At 43.8% G+C, this 20,785-nt stretch overlaps 1 protein-coding gene across 3 annotated transcripts; it reads right to left on the bottom strand.

The window, feature by feature from the left end:
- Positions 1–240: 240 nt before the first annotated feature.
- On the bottom strand, positions 241–20,765 carry LOC118937406 (titin-like). Of its 3 annotated transcripts, XM_036936412.1 has the most exons (8): positions 20,676–20,765; positions 20,439–20,553; positions 19,153–20,339; positions 17,488–17,602; positions 15,427–17,396; positions 14,816–14,897; positions 2,419–8,136; positions 241–2,322 (listed from the first exon to the last, which is right to left on the bottom strand). In XM_036936412.1, the coding sequence occupies exons 1-8, from the start codon at positions 20,756–20,758 to the stop codon at positions 697–699; spliced, it is 10,896 nt and encodes a 3,631-aa protein (XP_036792307.1). In that variant the 5' UTR covers positions 20,759–20,765; the 3' UTR covers positions 241–696. The 3 variants fall into 3 exon arrangements, with proteins under 3 accessions (XP_036792307.1, XP_036792306.1, XP_036792308.1); XM_036936411.1 differs by having other exon boundaries at positions 241–8,136; XM_036936413.1 differs by lacking the exons at positions 15,427–17,396; positions 17,488–17,602 and having other exon boundaries at positions 241–8,136.
- Positions 20,766–20,785: the final 20 nt, after the last annotated feature.

Raw genomic sequence — 20,785 nt, 5'->3', positions numbered from 1 at the left:
TTTTTTTATGTTTTCATATGTATCTGCACTATTGTAGATATCAATATTTCATATTTTCTAAAATATTCCAGATTGAGCATGGAGCCTGGTGGCCAAAAATATTTTCTTAATGACGATTAGTGCTGGTGTGTCCCAATGTAACTACATTTGTTTTTAAAAATATATATATTTATTTACAGGCTTCCTGATTCTTATTCGAGGAGACACCGTTTGGCATTCTGAAAGTTAGGATTATTTTGAGCGAATAAATGTTGTTATAGCCAATCATGGATGTAGTATTTTGAGGGAATAAATGTTGTTTTAGCAGATTATGGATGCAGTATTTTGAGGGAATAAATGTTGTTTTAGCAGAACATGGGATGCAGTATTTTGAGTGAATAAATGTTGTTTTAGACGATTGTGTCCAAACCAAAGCTGAAACGCATTGTGTTACCAGCCACTAAGGTCAACAAGAAACTGTTCACAGACTTGTGGTTAAATGCAAAATATATATACAATATGAAAAGATATAAAATAAACTACATATTGACTTTCAGAAAAATTACATAAAAATATTAAGTGATGTATGTTTTTTTTTCTATTTTTATATTTATAGAAACGTACAAATAGATAGAAGAAAACAATCTGGTCTAATATAAAATCTTCACTAAATAGATTCATTTTTTAAAACTGAACCAAAAAAACTTTCTCCACAGTCTAAGTTCTGCTGCGGCGCATGGATCTGCGAACAGGTGTTGGTTCCATGCTTTTTCTCTTCCGGAGGTTTCTCTTTTCCACAGGGCTCTCTTCCTGCTCTTCATCCGATGAAAGCATGCCCACTTCAGGCTCGACCTTCTCAGGTGTAACTATTTTGCTGCGTTTTGTGGATGTACGCTGCTGTGGTGTGGGTGTGGCCATTAACCTCACTCTCAGAACTCTCGATACCACAGGCTGCTTCTCCGTCTCCTTGACAACAGCAACCTCAGGCATCGGGGCCCCTTCCTCCTCTTTTTCTTTTTTCTCCTCCTCTACTACGCTCGCCTCTTCTGCCACTACATTATCCTCCCCTTCTTCCACTGTGGGTTCATTTCCTGTTTCCTCCCCCTCTGCATCCTGTTCCTTATAATCCACAAAAGACTTGCTTCGTAAGGACTTTCGTTTGGGTGTGACTGGTGCAACTGTTTTTGTCCTGCTCCTCATTGCTCTAGTTTCCACAACTGGAGGAACTTCCACAACTTCCTCAAGGCTCTCTGCTACCACTTCCTCTTCCTCTTGGCTTGTTGTTGTTGTGCCCTCTCCCTCTTCCTCAACAGCTTTGTCCTGGACTTTGTCTTCTACTTCCTCTGTCGTTTCTTCTGTTTTCTCTGCCTCTTCCGCTTCCACCGCCAGAGTTTCTCCCTCCTCGTCCTCTGAAGCTTTACCAGCTACATCATCTTGAGTAGCAGAAGTTACTATTGCCTTGTCAGTATTTTTTCCCACATTGGCGGTGTCTCCATCTTCCTTCTCTACTGCTTTATCTGTTTCTTTATCTGTTTCTTCATCAGCTATCTTTTCTTCTCCCGTTTCAGCAGTGTTCTTTACTTCTTCCTTCCGCTCTGTTTGCTCTGCCACCTCCTCTGGCTGCTGTGCGATGGCTTCAGCCTCTTTCGTCTCTGAAGCAGCACTCTCTGCTGGCTCTTCAATCTTTTCTTCTTCCTCCATCTTCTTCTCCTCAACCACCATTTTCTCCTCCACTGCGTTTTCCTCCTCTACATTTTCCTCCTCATTTTCCTCTTCTTCAGGTTCTTTTCGGGCTCGTTTGGATTTGCGTCTTGGTGTGGCAGGGGCAGACCTCCTTCCTCTCCACAGAACATTGGCTTCCACTAATGGTGCCTCATCTTCCTCAGCTGCCACCTCATTTTCCTCCACAGCTTCCGGCACATGCTCAGCCACCTTCTCCTCCTGCTCCTTTTCCTCCACAGCTTCCGGCACATGTTCAGCCACCTCCTCTACTTTTTCTTCCTCCTTCTCATTTTCCTCAGCTTGCTTGCCTCTTGGTGTGAACCTACGTTTTGGAGGATTAACAGGAGTGCTTTTTTTCCCTCGCCTTAGGACCCTTATTTCTACAACAGGAGTCTCTGCTTCTTCCTCAGGTTGTGAGGTCTTCTCTTCCCCAACTGGCTTTTCGACTGCAACACTTTTCATCACTGTTGCCACCTCCTCCACTTTTTCAGCCTCCTCTACCACAGCCCCCGCAGTGGTTGCTTCTTCCACCTTTTCTTCTTCCTCAGTGGTTGCTTCTTCCACAGCTTTTGTTTCCTCTTCCACCTTGTCTTCTGCCTCCAGTTCATTCACTTCCTCCACCTTTTCTTCCTCCACACTCTTCACTGTTACAGCCGCAGCTTCCTCCACCTTTTCTTCATCCACACTCTCCACTGTTGCAGCCGCAGCTTCCTCCACCTTTTCTTCCTCCACACTCTCCACTGTTGCAGCCGCAGCTTCCTCCACCTTTTCTTCCTCCACACTCTCCACTGTTGCAGCCGCAGCTTCCTCCACCTTTTCTTCCTCCACACTCTCCACTGTTGCAGCCGCATCGTCTACCTTTTCATTCTCCTCTTTCTCTTCTTCAGGTTCTATGCGGGCTCGTTTGGATTTGCGTCTAGGTGTGGCAGGGGCAGGAGCAAGGACAGATTTCCTTCCTTTCCTTGTAACTCTGGTTTCCACTACTGGTGCTTCTTCATCCTCTGGCTCCTCCATGCTTTCCTCTTCCTGGACTTGTTTGCCTCTTTTTGTGGACTTTAGTTTTGGAGGAGAAACTGGAACACTTTTTCTTCCTCTCCTCGGAACTATTGTTTCTACAACTGGAGCCTCCTCTTCCACCTCAGGTAGTGAGGTCTTCTCTTCTTCCTCAGCAGGTTCCTCAACTGGATTTTCTACCACTTCATCTGCAACACTTTCCACTGCTGTTGACTCCTCCACTTTTTCTACCTCTTCAACAACCTCTGCTAGTTTTTCTACAGCCATTTCAACAATTGTTTCCTTTTCTGCATTCATCTCTTTCTTCTCTTCCTCACCTTTCTCCTCTTCCTCAGTTGTTTCCTCTTCCACCTTATCCTGTTCAACTGGTTCAGTTTCAGCTGCAGCTTTAGCTTTAGCTTCTTGAACCTTCTCTTTTACCACAATCTGCAGTTCCTTCTCGTCCTCCACATTTTCGTCTTCCACAATTTCTCCTTCCTCCTCCACTGCTTTTACTTCCTCCACTGCTTTTACTTCCTCCACCTTTTCTTCTGCAACACTCTCCTCTTCCACTGGTGCTGTTTCAGCTGCAGCTTCCTTTTCCTCCTCCATAGCTTTTTCTTCCTCCACCTTTTCCTCCATCGCTTCTAGTGCAGGTTCAGCAACTGCCTCCACATCCTCCTCTTCCTCAGGATGCCTGCTGACTCGTGTGGATTTGCGTCTAGATGTAGCAGGGGCAGTTGTAGGGGCAGATCTCCTTCCTCCCCTGAGAACTCTGGCTTCAACTATGGGTGCCTCTTCTTCCTCCTCAGCTGCCTCTTCATCCTCTGGCTCCTCCAGTTTCTCGTCTTTCTCAGGCTGTTTACCTTTTCCTCTCAACTTGCATTTTGGGGGAGAAACTGAAACACTTTTTCTTCCTCTCCTCAGAACTCTTACTTCTACAACTGGAGCTTGTTCTTCCTCATCTACCTCTTCCTCCTCAGGTGGTGAGGTATTCTCTTCTTCCTCAGGGGGTGAGGTCTTCTCTTCTTCCTCAGGGGGTGAGGTCTTCTCTTCTTCCTCAGCAGGTTCCTCAACTGGCTTTAATACCACTTCATCTGCAACACTTTCAACTGCTGTTGACTCCTCCACTTGTTCTGCCTCTTCACCTACATCTGCTAGTTTTTCTACACCCATTTCAACAATTTCTTCCTCTTCTGCTTCCACCTCTTTCTTATCTTCCTCAACTCTTTCCTCTTCCTCAGTTGTTGCTTTTTCCACCTTTTCTTCCTCTGTGGGTTTAGCTTCTTCCTCCACTTTTTCTTCTGCAACACTCTCCTCTTCTACTGGTGCAGTTTCAGCTTCAGCTTTCTTGTCCTCTTCAACCTTTTCCTCTTTTTCAGGTATTGTGTCTTCCACCTTTTCTTCCACAGTAGCAGTTCTCACTTCCTGAGTCGTTTGTCCCTCCACCACCTTTTGTTCAGCAACACTCTCCTCTTCCAACGGTGCAGTTTCAGCTTCTGCTTCGTCCACTGCTTTTTCTTCCTCCAATTTTTCCTCCACAGCATCCCGAACAGGTGCAACCACCTCTGCCATCTTTTGCTCATTTACCAATTCTGCCTCCACCTCCTCAGGCTGTTTGCGGGATCGTGTGGATTTGCGTCCGTGTGTGGCAGGGACAGGAGCAGAACATCTTCCTCTGCCTCCTCTCCTCAGAGCTCTGGTTTCCACTACTGGTTCCTTTTCTTCCACAGCTGGGTCTTTCTCCTCCGCTTGTTTGTCTCTTCTTGTGGACTTGCGCTTTGGAGTCGAAGAAGCTGGAATACTTTTTCTTCCTCTCCTCAAAACTCTTGTTTCTACAACTGGAGCATCCTCTTCCTCCTCTACTGGAGCTTGCTCTTCCTTCTCAGGTGGTGAAGTTTTCTTCTCTTCCCCAACTGGCTTTGCTTCCTCTTTCTCCTCCACTTTTTCTGCCTCTACCACAGAAACTTCCTCAGATAGTTGTTCTACAAGTAGTTCAATAAGTGTTTCCTCTTCCTTTTTTTCCTCTGTGGTTGCTACTTCCTCCTCCATCTTTTCTTCCACACCAATAGTTTCAGCTGCAGCTTCCTCAATATTTTCTTGTTCCACTCTCTCTGCTTCCTTCTCTTCCTCCACTTTTTCCTCTTCTTCAGTTGTTGCTTCTTCATCCACATTTACTTCTGCAACACTCTCCTCCTCCACTTTTGCAGCTTCAGCTTCCTCTACCTTTCCGTCTTCCTCAGTTATGGCTTCCACTGCCACCCTTTCTTCCTCCACACTCTCCACTGTTGCAGCTTCCTCCACCATGTCCTCTTTATCCATCAGTGTGGCTTTATCCTCTGCCCTTACCTCCTCCACTGGTTCAGCCAACTCCTCCTCTCCAGGTTCTTTAGTGGCATGTGGGGATTTGCGTCTAGGTGTGGCAGAAGCAGATTTCCTTCCTCTCCTCAGAACTCTGGCTTCCACTACGGGAGCCTGTTCTTCATCTTCCTCAGCTGCCTCTTTTTCTTCTGGCTCCTCCACATTCTCCTCTTCCTCATGCTGTTTGCCTCTTCTTTTGGACTTGCGTTTTGGAGTCGGGGTAAATGGAACACTTTTTCTTCCTCTCCTCAAGACTCTTGTTTCTACAACTGGAGCCTCCTCTTCATCCTCAGGTGGCGAGATCTCCACTTCCACAGCAGGTTCCTCAACTTCGTCTTCATCAGTTCCTGCCACATCCTTTGGAGCCTCCTTCTTCACCTCCTCTATCTCTGAGGCCACATTGTCAATCCCCACTTGTGGTTGCAAGATTTGTTTCAAGTCCACCAGCACCACAGTGGCTTTCTGAAGCTTGAGTGTCTGTGTTTTAATAGTTTCTGTAATCTCATTTTCTTCCTCTACCTTTTCCTCTTCCTGAATTGTTTCTCCCTCCACCACCTTTTCTTCTGCAACACTCTCGTCTTCCACTGGTACAGTTTCAGCTGCAGCTTCAGTTTCCGCTTCCTTCTCTTCCTCCACCTTTCCCTCCTCCTCAGTTCTTAGTTCCTCTGCCGCCCTTTCTTCCCCCACACACTCCACTGTTGCAGCTGCTGCTTCATCCACTACTTCCAAAGCTTCCTGAATAGGTTCAACCACCGCCTCCATCTTTTCCTCCTCTACCTTTTCTACCTCCAACTCTTCTTCCTTCTTCTCCTCTTCCTCAGGTTTTAAGCAGGCGTGTGTGGATTTGCATGTGGGCGTGGCAGAAGGAGGGGCAAGAGCAGAAAATCTGCCTCCGTTATCGCTCTTCAGAACTATGGTTTCCACTACTGGTGCATCTTCCTCCTCAGCTGGCTCTTCCTCCGCATCTTTCTCTTCTTCATGTTGTTTGCCTCTTCGTGTGTACTTGCGTTTTGGAGGCGTTACTGGAATGCTTTTTCTTCCTCTCCTCAGGACTCTTGTTTCTACAACTGGAGTCTCTTCTCCATCCTCAGGTAGTGAGGTCTTCCCTTCCTCAGCAGGTTCCTCAACAGGCTTTTTTATCACTTCATCCGCAACACTTTCCACTGCTGTTACCAACTCCACGTTTTGTGCCTTTTCAACTACCTCTGCTAGTTTCTCTATAGCCATTTCAACAATTGTTTCCTTTTCTGCTTCAACCTCTTTCTTCTCTTCCTCAACATTTTCCTTTTCCTCAGTTGTTGCTTCCTCATTTTCATTCACTGGTGCAGTTTCTGCTGCAGCTTCCTCAACATCTTCATTTTCCTCAGTTGTTGCTTCAGCCTCTACATTTTCTTTCACTGGTGCAGTTTCTGCTGCAGCTTCCTCAACGTCTTCTTCCACTATCTCTGTTTCCTTCTCTTCCTCCACCTTTTCCTCTTCCAGAGTTGTTCCTTCTTCCTCCACTGCTTTTACTTCTTCCACCTTTTCTTCTGCAACACTCGCCTCTTCCACTATCTCCACTTTCTTCTCTTCCTCCTTTGCTTCTGGTGCAGGTTCAACCGTTGCCTCCACATCCTCCTCTTCCTCAGTTTGTTGGCAGGCTCTTGTGGATTTGCGTCCGTGTGTGGCAGGGGCAGGAGCAGAACATCTTCCTCTGCCTCCTCTCCTCAGAGCTCTGGTTTCCACTACTGGTTCCTTTTCTTCCACAGCTGGGTCTTTCTCCTCCGCTTGTTTGTCTCTTCTTGTGTACTTGCGCTTTGCAGTCGGAGAAGCTGGAATACTTTTTCTTCCTCTCCTCAAAACTCTTGTTTCTACAACTGGAGCATCCTCTTCCTCCTCTACTGGAGCTTGCTCTTCCTCCTCGAGTGAAGTCTTCTTCTCTTCCTCAACTGGCTTTGCTCCCTCTTTCTCCTCCACTTTATCAACCTCTTCTATCCCAGCAACTTTTTCAGCTAGTTTTTCTACAGCTAGTTCAATAACTGTTTCCTCTTTCTTCACTTCTTCCACTTTTTCCTCTTCCTTTTCTTCCACTGTGGTTGTTGCTTCCTCCTCCATATTTTCTTTGACACTAATAGTTTCTGCTGCAGCTTCCTCAATATTTTCTTCTTCCACTCTCTCCGCTTCCTGCTCTTCCTCTTCCTTAGTTGTTGCTTCTTCATCCACATTTTCTTTTGCAACACTCTCCTCCTCCACTGTTGCAGTTTCAGGTGGAGCTTCAGCTTCCTCTTCCTTCTCTTCCCCTACCGTTCCGTCTTCCTCAGTTATGTCTTCTGCTGCCACCCTTTCGTTCTCCACACTCTCCACTGTTGCAGCTTCCTCCACCATATCCTCTTTATCCATCAGTGTGGCATTCTCCTCTGCCCTTTCCTCCTGCACTGGTTTTACTTTCTCCTTTTCTTCCACAGCTTCCAGAAAAGATTCAGCCACCTCCTCCTCTTTAGGTTCTTTAGTGGCATGTGTGGATTTGCGTCTAGGTGTGGCAGGAGCAGAAGCCGATTTCCTTCCTCTCCTCAGAACTCTGGCTTCCACTACTGGTGCCTCTTCTTCTTCTGGCTCCTCCACATTCTCCTCTTCCTCATGCTGTTTGCCTCTTCTTTTGGACTTGCGTTTTGAAGTCAGAGTAAATGGAACACTTTTTCTTCCTCTCCTCAGGACTCTAGGTTCTACAACCGGAGCCTCCTCTTCATCCTCAGGTGGCGAGATCTCCACTTCCACAGCAGGTTCCTCAACTGTTGGCTGCTCCTCTTCCACTGTCTCCTCAGCCTCAACAGGTTTTGTGATACGAGTGGATCTTGGTCTGCCTGTTTCTTTGTTGTTCTCTCCTTTGTCTTCATTGGTTCCAGCCACCTCCTTTGGAGCCTCCTCCTCCTCTATCTCTGAGGCCACATTTTCTACCTCCACTTGTTGCAAGGTTTTCTTCAGGTCCACCAGCAACACAGTGTCTTTCTGAAGCTTGAGTGTCTGTTTTGCAACAGTCTCTCCAATCTCCACTCCAAGCTCAGCCTCTACTGCTGTGTCCGCCGTGGCTGTCTGAACAACGTCCTGTCAATTATTGAAAAAAGAAAAGAGTGTGTCACTTAAGACTCTTTACTCCTGGACACTTGAAAAACAAAGATTAATAGTTTACCAATAGTATGAATCACATACATTAGGGATGTGACAAATTAGCAATTTTGTTTTTACGTTTAAGATAAAAGTTATTTTGTTTTTCCCGAAAAATCCATGTGTATTCACAAAACAGATGGTCTACATCGCACTTTCCATGGATAGATTACATTTGTGACCCGATTCAGTATGTTGCAAGTCAAGACTTCACAGGAGAGCTGTTTGAAAGTGATTTTTATTTTATTGATATCAAAATGTGTTTTTTGGGAGAAACTCCTTCTCGAACATGTGAACTTCCATGTGCCTTAATATCAAACTTGTATGCCACCTGTAAGTACAAATAAAATCATTAAATTATGAGCCTAGTTGGCCACAGAAAAAGAGAGCAACCTTCCGGCTAGCCATGATTGGCTGAGATAATGAGTGGGCTGGCCATGCCGAGAGATGAGTTTGGATTGGTCTACCATATAGCAAGCGTCTGTCTATTGGAGCTGGTCAGTACGTTTAGGTACTCATGTTGAACACAGCTTTTAAAAAAATGTCTTGCGTAGTAAAACTGCATAAGTTAAAGTGTACTGTTAGCTAACTAACGTTGGATGGCTCACTAGCTAACGTTGTGTGTATGCTCTCCACTTTCTGGAGGACCTAGTTTTGAAATCAGTGGAATTTGAGTATGATAGCTAAGGAGATAAAGAAAACACCAGTCTGGATTACATCGTCAAACTAAGGCATGGCATCAGACAGGAGACGTGTCCAACCATGATGTATACTGGTAAAATTACACGTTTCTAATTTTGACAGAAAGTGGCTTCATTTCAAGTTAGCTAGCTAACGTTAGCTGGCTGGGTCGCTAGCTAACGTTGTGTGTATGATCTTATTATTTGTATCTCAGACACATTTGCTTGACTAGTTATAGCCATATAACCTGGTTGGTTAGCTACCTGCAGATTCATGCAGGGTATGACTTGTGATTATGGTCCATTGTTTAACTAGCTAGCTAGCTACATGTCTTTAAACAAAAGACAACTGAAAACTGGAACAAAATAATAAACGTAGAGAAACGAAACAGTCCCGTGTGGCGACAAACACTAACACGGAAGACAAACACCCACAATCCAAAACTGAAACCCAGGCTACCTACAGTGCCTTGCGAAAGTATTCGGCCCCCTTGAACTTTGCGACCTTTTGCCACATTTCAGGCTTCAAACATAAAGATATAAAACTGTATTTTTTTGTGAAGAATCAACAACAAGTGGGACACAATCATGAAGTGGAACGACATTTATTGGATATTTCAAACTTTTTTAACAAATCAAAAACTGAAAAATTGGGCGTGCAAAATTATTCAGCCCCCTTAAGTTAATACTTTGTAGCGCCACCTTTTGCTGCGATTACAGCTGTAAGTCGCTTGTGGTATGTCTCTATCAGTTTTGCACATCGAGAGACTGACATTTTTTCCCATTCCTCCTTGCAAAACAGCTCGAGCTCAGTGAGGTTGGATGGAGAGCATTTGTGAACAGCAGTTTTCAGTTCTTTCCACAGATTCTCGATTGGATTCAGGTCTGGACTTTGACTTGGCCATTCTAACACCTGGATATGTTTCTTTTTGAACCATTCCATTGTAGATTTTGCTTTATGTTTTGGATCATTGTCTTGTTGGAAGACAAATCTCTGTCCCAGTCTCAGGTCTTTTGCAGACTCCATCAGGTTTTCTTCCAGAATGGTCCTGTATTTGGCTCCATCCATCTTCCCATCAATTTTAACCATCTTCCCTGTCCCTGCTGAAGAAAAGCAGGCCCAAACCATGATGCTGCCACCACCATGTTTGACAGTGGGGATGGTGTGTTCAGCTGTGTTGCTTTTACTCCAAACATAACGTCTTGCATTGTTGCCAAAAAGTTCAATTTTGGTTTCATCTGACCAGAGCACCTTCTTCCACATGTTTGGTGTGTCTCCCAGGTGGCTTGTGGCAAACTTTAAACGACACTTTTTACGGATATCTTTAAGAAATGGCTTTTTCCTTGCCACTCTTCCATAAAGGCCAGATTTGTACAATATACGACTGATTGCTGTCCTATGGACAGAGTCTCCCACCTCAGCTGTAGATCTCTGCAGTTCATCCAGAGTGATCATGGGCCTCTTGGCTGCATCTCTGATCAGTCTTCTCCTTGTATGAGCTGAAAGTTTAGAGGGACGGCCAGGTCTTGGTAGATTTGCAGTGGTCTGATACTCCTTCCATTTCAATATTATCACTTGCACAGTGCTCCTTGGGATGTTTAAAGCTTGGGAAATCTTTTTGTATCCAAATCCGGCTTTAAACTTCTCCACAACAGTATCTCGGACCTGCCTGGTGTTTTCCTTGTTCTTCATGATGCTCTCTGCGCTTTTAACGGACCTCAGACTATCACAGTGCAGGTGCATTTATACGGAGACTTGATTACACACAGGTGGATTGTATTTATCATCATTAGTCATTTAGGTCAACATTGGATCATTCAGAGATCCTCACTGAACTTCTGGAGAGAGTTTGCTGCACTGAAAGTGAAGGAGCTGAATAATTATGCTCACCCAAATTTTTCAGTTTTTGATTTGTTAAAAAAGTTTGAAATATCCAATAAATGTCGTTCCACTTCATGATTGTGTCCCACTTGTTGTTGATTCTTCACAAAAAAATACAGTTTTATATCTTTATGTTTGAAGCCTGAAATGTGGCAAAAGGTCGCAAAGTTCAAGGGGGCCGAATACTTTCGCAAGGCACTGTAAGTATGATTCTCAATCAGGGACAACAATTGACAGCTGCCTCTGATTGACAACCATACTAGGCCGAACTCAAAAACCAACATAGAAAAACAAACAGACTGCCCACCCAACTCACACCCTGACCATAGTAAAACAAAGATATAATAACAGAACTGAGGTCAGAACGTGACAACTTTTAACGATTCAGTAGGTTCTTCCTTTAAAAGTTGTGTCGTACTGCAGCACACCGTGTGGGGTGCCGCAGAATTCTATGGCACGTTATTTAAGTGTCAGCCATTGTTGCCATTAATGCTAGTTAGTGCTAGTTTGACCACCAAAGGGCATCTTTGAGAAGCATTTAACTTTTTTTAATATTGGCTGTTTGAGAGAATTTAAAACATTTTTTTTTGTAAGAAAATAGTATACGGGATTGATTTTAAGACGTGTAGCTTAATTCATTTGATTAATATTATGATGTTTCTATTCCAAGAAAAACAAAACCCCCATAGTATCCGTTAAGAAAATATGGCACTGTACAACGTGACCGGTCGGGAGTAGGCTACTGTACTAAGAGCAAAATAATCCTAACATTTACGCACCCAATTTTTTTTTTTTTTTACCTTTATATAACTAGGCAAGTCAGTTATTTTCAATGATGGCCTTGGAACAGTGGGGTTAACTGTCTTGTTCAGGGGCAGAACAACAGATTTTGAATTTTGTCAGTTCGGGGATTTGAACTTGCAACCTTCCGGTTACTAATCCAACACTCTAACCACTAGGCTACGCTGTAGTCTATCCAATACCCAAACGGAGATTCCGTGAAAATAAAATCAATACCAGTCCACATTTTTGCCTCGGTGCTGAAACAGTTGACCACATTCCCATAGTAATTCATTATGGATCCATAACGAAATAAACATCTGCATTACAATTATAATGCAGGGTTAATAATACATTTATATATTTGTAGGGGTTGATGCATTTTTTTGTTGGGGCAAATCTGGTTTTAGAGTACTTAAAACAGTGCATTTGGTGGACTCAGTAAGATGGACTCACTGATGGTTGAAGATGATGAGCGATCGGCAAAGGCAATCAACATCGCTCTAATCACAGTCAGAAGACAGTTAAAGACCGGTCGGGGGTAGGCCTAGGCTACTATCAACTGCGAGTGAAGAGCAAAATAATCCTAGCATTTCCAAATAAAAATCTGATTGATTTATCAAGACCAGTCCCCATGCTCTGTCATTCAGTGATATTTATTCCCTATTGTCCTGCATCAGAAATAAACATCTGCATTTTGAAAGAGTATTTTTACCATTATTTTATTAAGGAAAGGATAAATACTGTACAGTATGTGCTTTATCTGACATTTTGCGGTTGCATGAGGTTTGGAGATATAAATGTAGAGTACTTAATAATGTACATTGCAAGTTGGGGGGGAGTGGGGGTCACACCTACAGTAGCCGAGCTATTCGACTATTCTTTGTAAAGGTTGAAGAATCTATTGTCCAGCTAATAGCCCATCTGAGAAATGTTGTTTGCAGAATTCACAGCCTGCTACGTTTGTTTTTTCTCCCTGTTTTTACCATAAGCCCACCGCACCGAAACCATAAGCCCACCGCCCCTGTGCGTCGCCTCATGGGTCTCCCGGTCGTGGCCGGCACGGTATCGATCTGTAGCAACGCAGTTTGCACTGCGCCACTCGGGAGGCCCCATCCAAAGTTTTTAATGCTGATTAATTGCCTTGGATAAAGTATCAAAATACTAAAATACTACTTTAACAGGACTCTTAAAATAATTTAATTTAAATGTTCATTTGATTTTTTGATCACAGAAACATTGAGAAAATATGGAAAAATATATAATGACATGTTAATTATATAAAGCAGCCCGTGAAATCATCTGCCAGAGAGCAGCCACAAACGGCCCGAGCCCCAAGTGATACATTTGTGCCAGACAACTCCCACCGGAATCAGCCCGAGCCCAATCATCATCAAGAGACAAGCTGGACCCTATGTCAGAGGGTTGTTTTTGGAACCACATCATGTCTACTGTCCTGCTAATAGCCCTTGTGAAAACATGTTTTCCAGTGCCGACAGAGAAGTTCCTTACCCCCCCTCCCCCCCTTTCACTGCCTCTTCCATTCATTCCCATAGTAATTTGTTATGGTTTGCATTGCAAATGAGGGCATAAACTGGGTCAAGACGCCAGCAGAGTAAGTAGACCTTTACGTAGTAGAAAAGGTTAAAACAAAATAAGACCTACAACACTTTTAACAGCACATTACTCAACACTAGTGAGACTCATGTCGCCTACGGTAGGCCTACAGTATATCTAAAAAAATATTTGTTTCATCTCTACATGTAGGTGTCCTTATTTGAACCCGATCGAACTTGTTGCAACTAAAATGTAGTTGAAATAATCATCTGCACGTTTGCCTGGCATGGATTGTGACTCCATTTCGTTCCTCACCCTCTTCAACCCCGCCAATGCCACCTGACTTTCCAATGAAGTGGCTCTTCGCCAATAATTACATTTAGAGGATTGGAGGATTCTAAATGAATATCTAAGGGGCATTTTTTGTTATGGCAAATCTGATCTCTGAGAATATCTAAGGGGCTTTTATATAATTATAATGCAAGGTTAATAATAATAAACCGCTTTGTTTAAAAAATAATGATATTGGAGTTGATTTCATTTAAAATAACCGAAAGTGAGCGATTGTAATCTGAATAAAGGGAAAAAAGTCATTTTGGAACATGTGGTGAGTCATTCTTACTCATTTGTAAATAAAGCCAGTTTGTTATTGAGAATGATTTATTTCTGTTTTTAAAGGGAGAGAAACCAAAAGTTTTTTTTAAAATTGTCAATCCACATGTCAAGTGATATTGCCCCATTGTATTACACAAGTTCTCGCTTAACTCCAGGACCACTAATAGTTTTTGTCGTTCTTGCCTGATGCAGGACTCTAGTGTCAGAGGAGAGACTCTCAGACTGAAAACGCATCCATTAATTGCCACAGTTTAGACTACCGATAGATCAGTGTTCTAACTCCCCCTTGTGATAGTGTGATGCAATGACAGAATGCCACCATCTACCACAAAGTCGCAGCATAAAACTCGTAACTTTTAAAGGAAGAACCACTGTACCTGTTCCCTGACACCCAAAAGTACTTGTTACAGTTTGAATACTGGACTGGAAATGGTCCAATTCACACACATATCAACAGAACATCCCTGGTCATCCCTATTGCCTCTGATCTGGCAGACTCACTAAGCACAAATGCTTAATTTGTAAGTGATGTGTGAGTGTTGGAGATAGCCCATGGCTATCTGTAAATTAAAATAACAGGGAAAATGGTGCCGCCTGGCTTGCATTGCTAGCGCTAGCTAGCTGGATATCTTAACTAGCTTCTCTTGGTTTGATGAAGTCAAGACAAGTACTATGTAAAAACATGATATGATAAATAACTCACAATAAGTTAGCGCGAGTCGACTTGGTTTGTATCTCTCTCCCCCTCCATGCTCCCCTCGTCAAGTTTGAGCTGATGCTCTGTTTGGAGACTTTCACACTCCCTGATGCATTACAACTCTGGTTAATAAAGTAGCTAAAAATAACAACCGTTTTCCCCTCCTACCAACGTTACCGCATTGTTGCGTTAGGTATTTGTTTTAATTGAAATTTTCACTTCATGATGATGATGATGATGATCGGGACAAGTTAGTTGTTGTTTTGTGATAACTGCACTGTGATTCGAATTTTGTGAGGAAAAATATTATATTGTTTATCGGTTAAGGATTTTGTCTTATTAACTAAGGAAACCCAATTTCATTGAAATGTTTGAATGTTTAAACGTTCACACCCATAGTATACATACCTCAGCTAACTCCTCTTCTTCTTCTTTATTCTGTTGCTGATGCTCTGCCACTGCCTTCTCTTTAGGAGTCTCCCCCTCGATCCTATACCACACAGAAAGAGACTTATTTCCCTCACCAACTTTAAACATCTGCTATCTGAGCAGCTAACCGATCGCTGCAGCTGTACATAGTCCATCTGTAAATAGCCAACCCAATTTACCTACCTCATCCCCATACTGTTTTTATTTATTTACTTTTCTGCTCTTTTACACACCAGTATCTCTACTTGCACATGATCATCTGATAATTTATCACTCCAGTGTTAATCTGCTAAATTGTAATTATTTGCCTACCTCCTCATGCCTTTTGCACACAATGTATATAGGCTTTCTTTTTTTCTACTGTGTTATTGACTTGTTTATTGTTTACTCCATGTGTAACTCTGTTGTTGTCTGTTCACACTGCTATGCTTTATCTTGGCCAGGTCGCAGTTGTAAATGAGAACTTGTTCTCAACTAGCCTACCTGGTTAAATAAAGGTGAAATAAAATAAATAAATAAAAATATATATCCTCAATCCTAAATCACCCAGACGTGCCAAAGTGAATTACCTTAAATTAGACAATAGTTACCTGATGACTTTCTCTGATTTGTGTTCCTCAGGCTGCTTCTCCGTCTCCTTGACAACAGCAACCTCAGCCACCGGGAACCCTTCCTCTTTTTCCTCCTCCTCTACTACACTCGCCTCTTCTGCCTCTACATTATCCTCCCCTTCTTCCACTGTGGGTTCATTTCCTGTTTCTTCCTCCTCTGCATCCTGTTCCTTATAATCCACAGAGGACTTGCTTCGTAAGGACTTTCGTTTGGGTGTGGCTGCTGTGACTGTTTTTGTCCTGCTCCTCTTAGCTCTAGTTTCCACAACTGGAGGAACTTCCACAACTTCCTCAAGGCTCTCTGCTACCACTTCCTCTTCCTCTTGGCTTGTTGTTGTTGTTGTCGTTGTAGCCTTCTCTTCCTCAACAGCTTTTTCCTGGACTTTGTTGTCTACTTCCTCCTCTGTTGTTTCATCTGTTTTTTCTGCCGCTTCTGCTTCAACAACAGTTGGTGTGGATTTGCATCTAGGTGTGGCAGGGGCAGGAGGAGAGGCAGATGTCCTTTCTCTCCTCAGAACTTTGGCTTCCACTACTGGTGCCAGTTCGTCTTCCTCACCTGCCTCTTCCTCTTCAGGTGGTGAGATCTTCTCCTTTTCCTCAGCAGGTTTCTCAACTGCTGGCTGCTCCTCGTTCACCGTCTCCTCCTCAACCTCAACAGGTTTTGTGAGATGAGTGGATCTTGGGCATCCTCTTTTCTTTCCCTCCTTAGAGGGTTCTTTGGCTGTTTCTTCTTCGTCTTCATCCATTCCTGACAACTCCTTTGGAGCCTCTTCTTCCTCCTCGATCTCTGAGGCCACAGTTTTTTTCAAGTCCACCAGCACCGCAGTGGCTTTCTGAAGCTTGAGTGTCTGTGTTGTAATAGTTTCTGTAATCTCCTTTTCTTCCTCTACCTTTTCCTCTTCCTGAATTGTTTCTCCCTCCACCACCTTTTCTTCTGCAACACTCTCGTCTTCCACTGGTACAGTTTCAGCTGCAGCTTCAGTTTCCGCTTCCTTCTCTTCCTCCACCTTTTCCTCCTCCTCAGTTCTTGCTTCCTCTGCCCCCTTTTCTTCCCCCACACTCTCCACTGTTGCAGCTGCTGCTTCATCCACTGCTTTCTCTATCTTTTCTTCCAAAGCTTCCTGAACAGATTTAGCCAACTCCCCTTCCTTCTCCTCCTCTTCCCCAGGTTCTTTGCAGGCTTGTGTGGATTTGTGTCTGGGATGAGCAAGAGCAGAAAATCTGCCTCTCTCGCTCTTCAGAACTATGGTTTCCACTACCGGAGCATCATCTTCTTCCTCAGCTGGCTCTTCCTCCCCCTCCTTCTCTTCTTTAGGTTGTTTGCCTGTCTGTGTGTACTTGCGTGTCAGAGTCAGTGTAGCTGGAACACTTTTTCTTCCTCTCCCGAGGACTCTTGTTTCTACCACTGGAGCCTTTTCTTCCACAGCTGGCTCTTTCTCTTCCTCCTCATGCTGTTTGTCTCTTCTTGTGTACTTGCGTTTTGGAGTCGGGGTAGCTGGAACACTTATTCTTCCTCTCCTCAGGACTCTTGTTTCTACCACTGGACCTGCATCTTCCTCGTCAGGTGGTGAGATCTTCTCCTTTCCCTCAACAGGTTTCTCAACCGCTGGCTGCTCCTCTTTCACTGTCTCCTCCTCAGCCTCAACAGGTGTTCTGAGATGAGTGGATCTTGGTCGTCCTCTTCTTTTCTTTTCCTCCTTAGAGGGTTCTTTGGCTGTTTCTTTTTCGTCTTCATCGGTTCCTGACACCTTCTTTGGAGCCTCTTCTTCCACCTCTATCTCCGGTGCCACATTTTCTACCTCCACTTGTGGTTGCAAGGTTTTCTTCAGGTCCACTAGTACCACAATGGCCGTCTGGAGCTTGAGTGTCTGTTTTGCAACAGTCTCTCCAATCTCCTCTCTAAGCTCAGGCTCTACTGCTGTGTCCTCCGTGGCTGTGTGAACAACATCCTGTCAATTATTGAAAAAAGAAAAGAGTGTGTCACTTAAGACTCCTTACTCCTGGACACTTGTTTACGAATCGTATGAATCGTATTTGTACCTCAGCTAACTCCTTTTTGTCATATTCAGCAACAACTTCGTCTTTATTCTCTTGCTGATGCTCTGCCACTGGCTTCTCTTTGGGAGTCTCCACCACTGCTTCAATATCCTCAATCCTAAACCATACAGACATGCCAAAGTGAAAGACCTTAGTTTAGGAAATAGTTACAATACCTTCAGAAAGTATTCACACCCCTCGACTTTTCCAACATTTTGAGGTGTTAGACTCAATTTAAATTTGGTAACACTAACCTAACTAACTGTCACACCCTGATCCGTTTCACCTGTCTTTGTGATTGTCTTCACCCCCCCTCCAGGTGTTGCCCATCTTCTCCATTATCCCCTGTGTATTCATACCTGTGTTCTCTGTTTGTCTGTTGCCAGTTCGTCTTGTTTGTCAACCCAATCAGTGTTTTTGTGTCAGCTCTTGCCTTTCCCCAGTCTCTTATCTCGTCCTCCTGGTTTTTGACCATTGCCTGTCCTGACCCTGTACCCGCCCACCTGACCACTCTGCCTGCCCTGACCCTGAGCCTGCCTGCCGTCCTGTACCTTTGCCCCACCTCTGGATTACCGACCGCTGCCTGACCTGACCCTGAGCCTGCCTGCCGTCCTGTATCTTTGCCCCACCTCTGGATTACCGACCGCTGCCTGACCTGACCCTGAGCCTGCCTGCCGTCCTGTTCCTTTGCCTCTGTTGCTGTAATAAACATTGTTACTTCGACACGGTCTGCCTCTGGGTCTTACCTTGATTCCTGATTCTGACAGAGTGAAAAGAAGAAAGCAGGTACAGAATAAAAAAATAACTAAAGTAACACTTAAAAGAATGTGGCAAAGTCACTTTTTGTCTACAACAGAAAGTGTTATGTTTGGGGCAAATCAAATACAACATATTACTACCACTCTGCATATTTTCAAGCATAGTGGTGGCTGAATCATGTTATGGGTATAGTTATAATTGTTAAAGAACTGGGGAGTTTTTCAGGCAAAAAAAAAACTGAATGGGGCTAAGCACAGGCAAAATCCTAGAGGAAAACCTGGTTTAGTCTACTTTCCGCCAGATATTGGGAGATTAATTCACCTTTCAGCAGGACAATAACCTAAAACACAAGGCCAAATCTACACTGGAGTTGCTTACTAAGAAAAAAAGTGTATGTTCTTGAGTGGCGGAGTTACAGTTTTGACTTATGGCAATATATGGCAAGAATTGAAAATGGTTGTCTAGCAATGATCAATAACCAATTTGACAAAGCTTGAAGAATTTTTAAAACCACAATGTGAAAATATTGTACATCCAGGTGTGCAGACCTCTCAGAGACTTACCCAGAAAAAGACTCACAGCTGTCACCACTGCCAAAGGTGATTCCAACATGTATTGACTCAGGGGTGTAAATACTTATATAAATTAGATATTTCTGTATTTCATTTTCAATAAATGTGCTAAAATATCTAAAAACATGTATTCACTTTGTCATTATGGGGTATTATGTGTAGATGGGTAAGATTCTTTTTAAATTTTATACATTTTGAACCCAGGCCGTAACATAGGAACATGTGGAACAAGTCAGCAGGTACGAATACTTTCTGAAACCACTGCATTTAACTTTTCATATGTTGTACTGTATTCCATAAACACTTGAAACAAATCAATATTCCCATCCTCTGTTACCTGATGACTTTCTCTGATTTGTGTTCCTCAGGCTGCTTCTCCGTCTCCTTGACAACAGCAACCTCAGCCACCGGGAACCCTTCTTCTTCCTCTACTACGCTCACCTCTTCTGCCACTACATTATCCTCCCCTTCTTCCACTGTGGATTCATTTCCTGTTTCCTCCTCCTCTGCATCTTGTTCCTTATAATCCACAGAATACTTGCTTCGTAAGGACTTTCGTTTGGGTGTGACTGCTATGACTGTTTTTGTCCTGCTCCTCTTAGCTCTAGTTTCCACAACTGGAGGAACTTCCACAACCTCCTCAAAGCTTTCCACTTCCTCTTCCTCTTGGCTTGTTGTTGTTGTTGTAGCCTTCTCTTCCTCTTCGCTTGTTGTTGTTGTCGTTGTAGCCTTCTCTGCCTCAACAGCTTTTTCCTGGACTTTGTTGTCTACTTCCTCCTCTGTCGTTTCATCTGTTTTTTCTGCCTCTTCCGCTTCAACAACAGTTGGAGTGAATTTGCATTTAGGTGTGGCATGGGCAGGAGGGGCAGATCTCCTTCCTCTTCTCAGGACTTTGGCTTCAACTACAGCTGCCTCTACTTCTTCCTCAGCCACCTCTTCCTCCTCCTCCTCTTCCACAGGTTGTTTGACTCTTCTTGTGTACTTGCGTTTTGGAGTCGGGGTAAATGGTACACTTTTTATTCCTCTCCGAAGGACTCTTGTTTCTACCACTGGAGCTACCACTTCCTTTTCAGGTGGTGAGATCTTCTCCTTTACCTCAGCAGGTTTCTCAACTGCTGGCTGCTCTTCTTTCACGATCTCCTCCTCAACAGGTTTCTCAACTGCTGGCTGCTCTTCTTTCACTGTCTCCTCCTCAACAGGTTTTTCAACTGCTGGCTGCTCTTCTTTCACAGTCTCCTCCTCCTCCTCAAAAGGTTTTGTGAGGCTTCTTTTCTTTTCCTCAGTGGGTTCTTCGGCTGTTTCTTCATCGGTTTCTGACACCTCCTTTGGAGCCTCCTCCTCCTCCACCTCTATCTCTGAGGCCACATTTTCTACCTCCACTTGTGGTTGCAAGGTTTCTTTCAGGTCCACCAGCAACACAGCGGCTTTCTGAATCTGAAGTGTCCGTGTTGTAACAGTCTCTCCAATCTCCTCTCCAAGCTCAGGCTCTACTGCTGTGTCCCCCATGGCCGTGTCAATGACATCCTGTCAAAAACATTTTTAAAAGAGAGTGTGTCACTTAAGACTCTTTACTCCTGGACACTTGAAAAACAAAGACGAATTGTTTACGAATTGTATTTGTACCTCAGCTAACTCCTCTTTGTCAGATTCAGCAACAACTTCGTCTTTATTCTCTTGCTGATGCTCTGCCACTGGCTTCTCTTTGGGAGTCTCCACCTCTGCTTCAATATCCTCAATCCTAAACCATACAGACATGCCAAAGTGAATTGCCTTCATTTAGGCAATATCTATTTAACTGTTCATGTGTTTTACTGTATTCCATGAACATTGAAACAAAGCAATATTCACATTCTCTGCTACCTGAGGACTTTCTCTGATTTGCTTTCCTCTAAGATCTTCTTGCGTTTGAGGCCGCTGCTCCTTCCTCTGGTTGTAACCGGCATTTCTTCATTCTCTGAAAACATTCACCA

This window comes from Oncorhynchus mykiss, chromosome 11 (assembly GCF_013265735.2).
Source record: "Oncorhynchus mykiss isolate Arlee chromosome 11, USDA_OmykA_1.1, whole genome shotgun sequence".
Classification (NCBI taxonomy): domain Eukaryota; kingdom Metazoa; phylum Chordata; class Actinopteri; order Salmoniformes; family Salmonidae; genus Oncorhynchus; species Oncorhynchus mykiss.
The sequence above is the reverse complement of the archived record's forward strand: the minus strand, read 5'-3'. Positions and strand labels throughout refer to the sequence as shown.

Coding starts and splice junctions, on each gene's coding strand:
- LOC118937406 (XM_036936411.1), bottom strand. CDS start 20,758: ATGCCGGTTACAACCAGAGGAAGGAGCAGCGGCCTCAAACGCAAGAAG. Junction 17,603..19,152: donor AAATCAGAGAAAGTCATCAG/GTAACAGAGGAT, acceptor TGTATGGTTTAG/GATTGAGGATATTGAAGCAG. Junction 14,898..15,426: donor AAATCAGAGAAAGTCATCAG/GTAACTATTGTC, acceptor TGTGTGGTATAG/GATCGAGGGGGAGACTCCTA.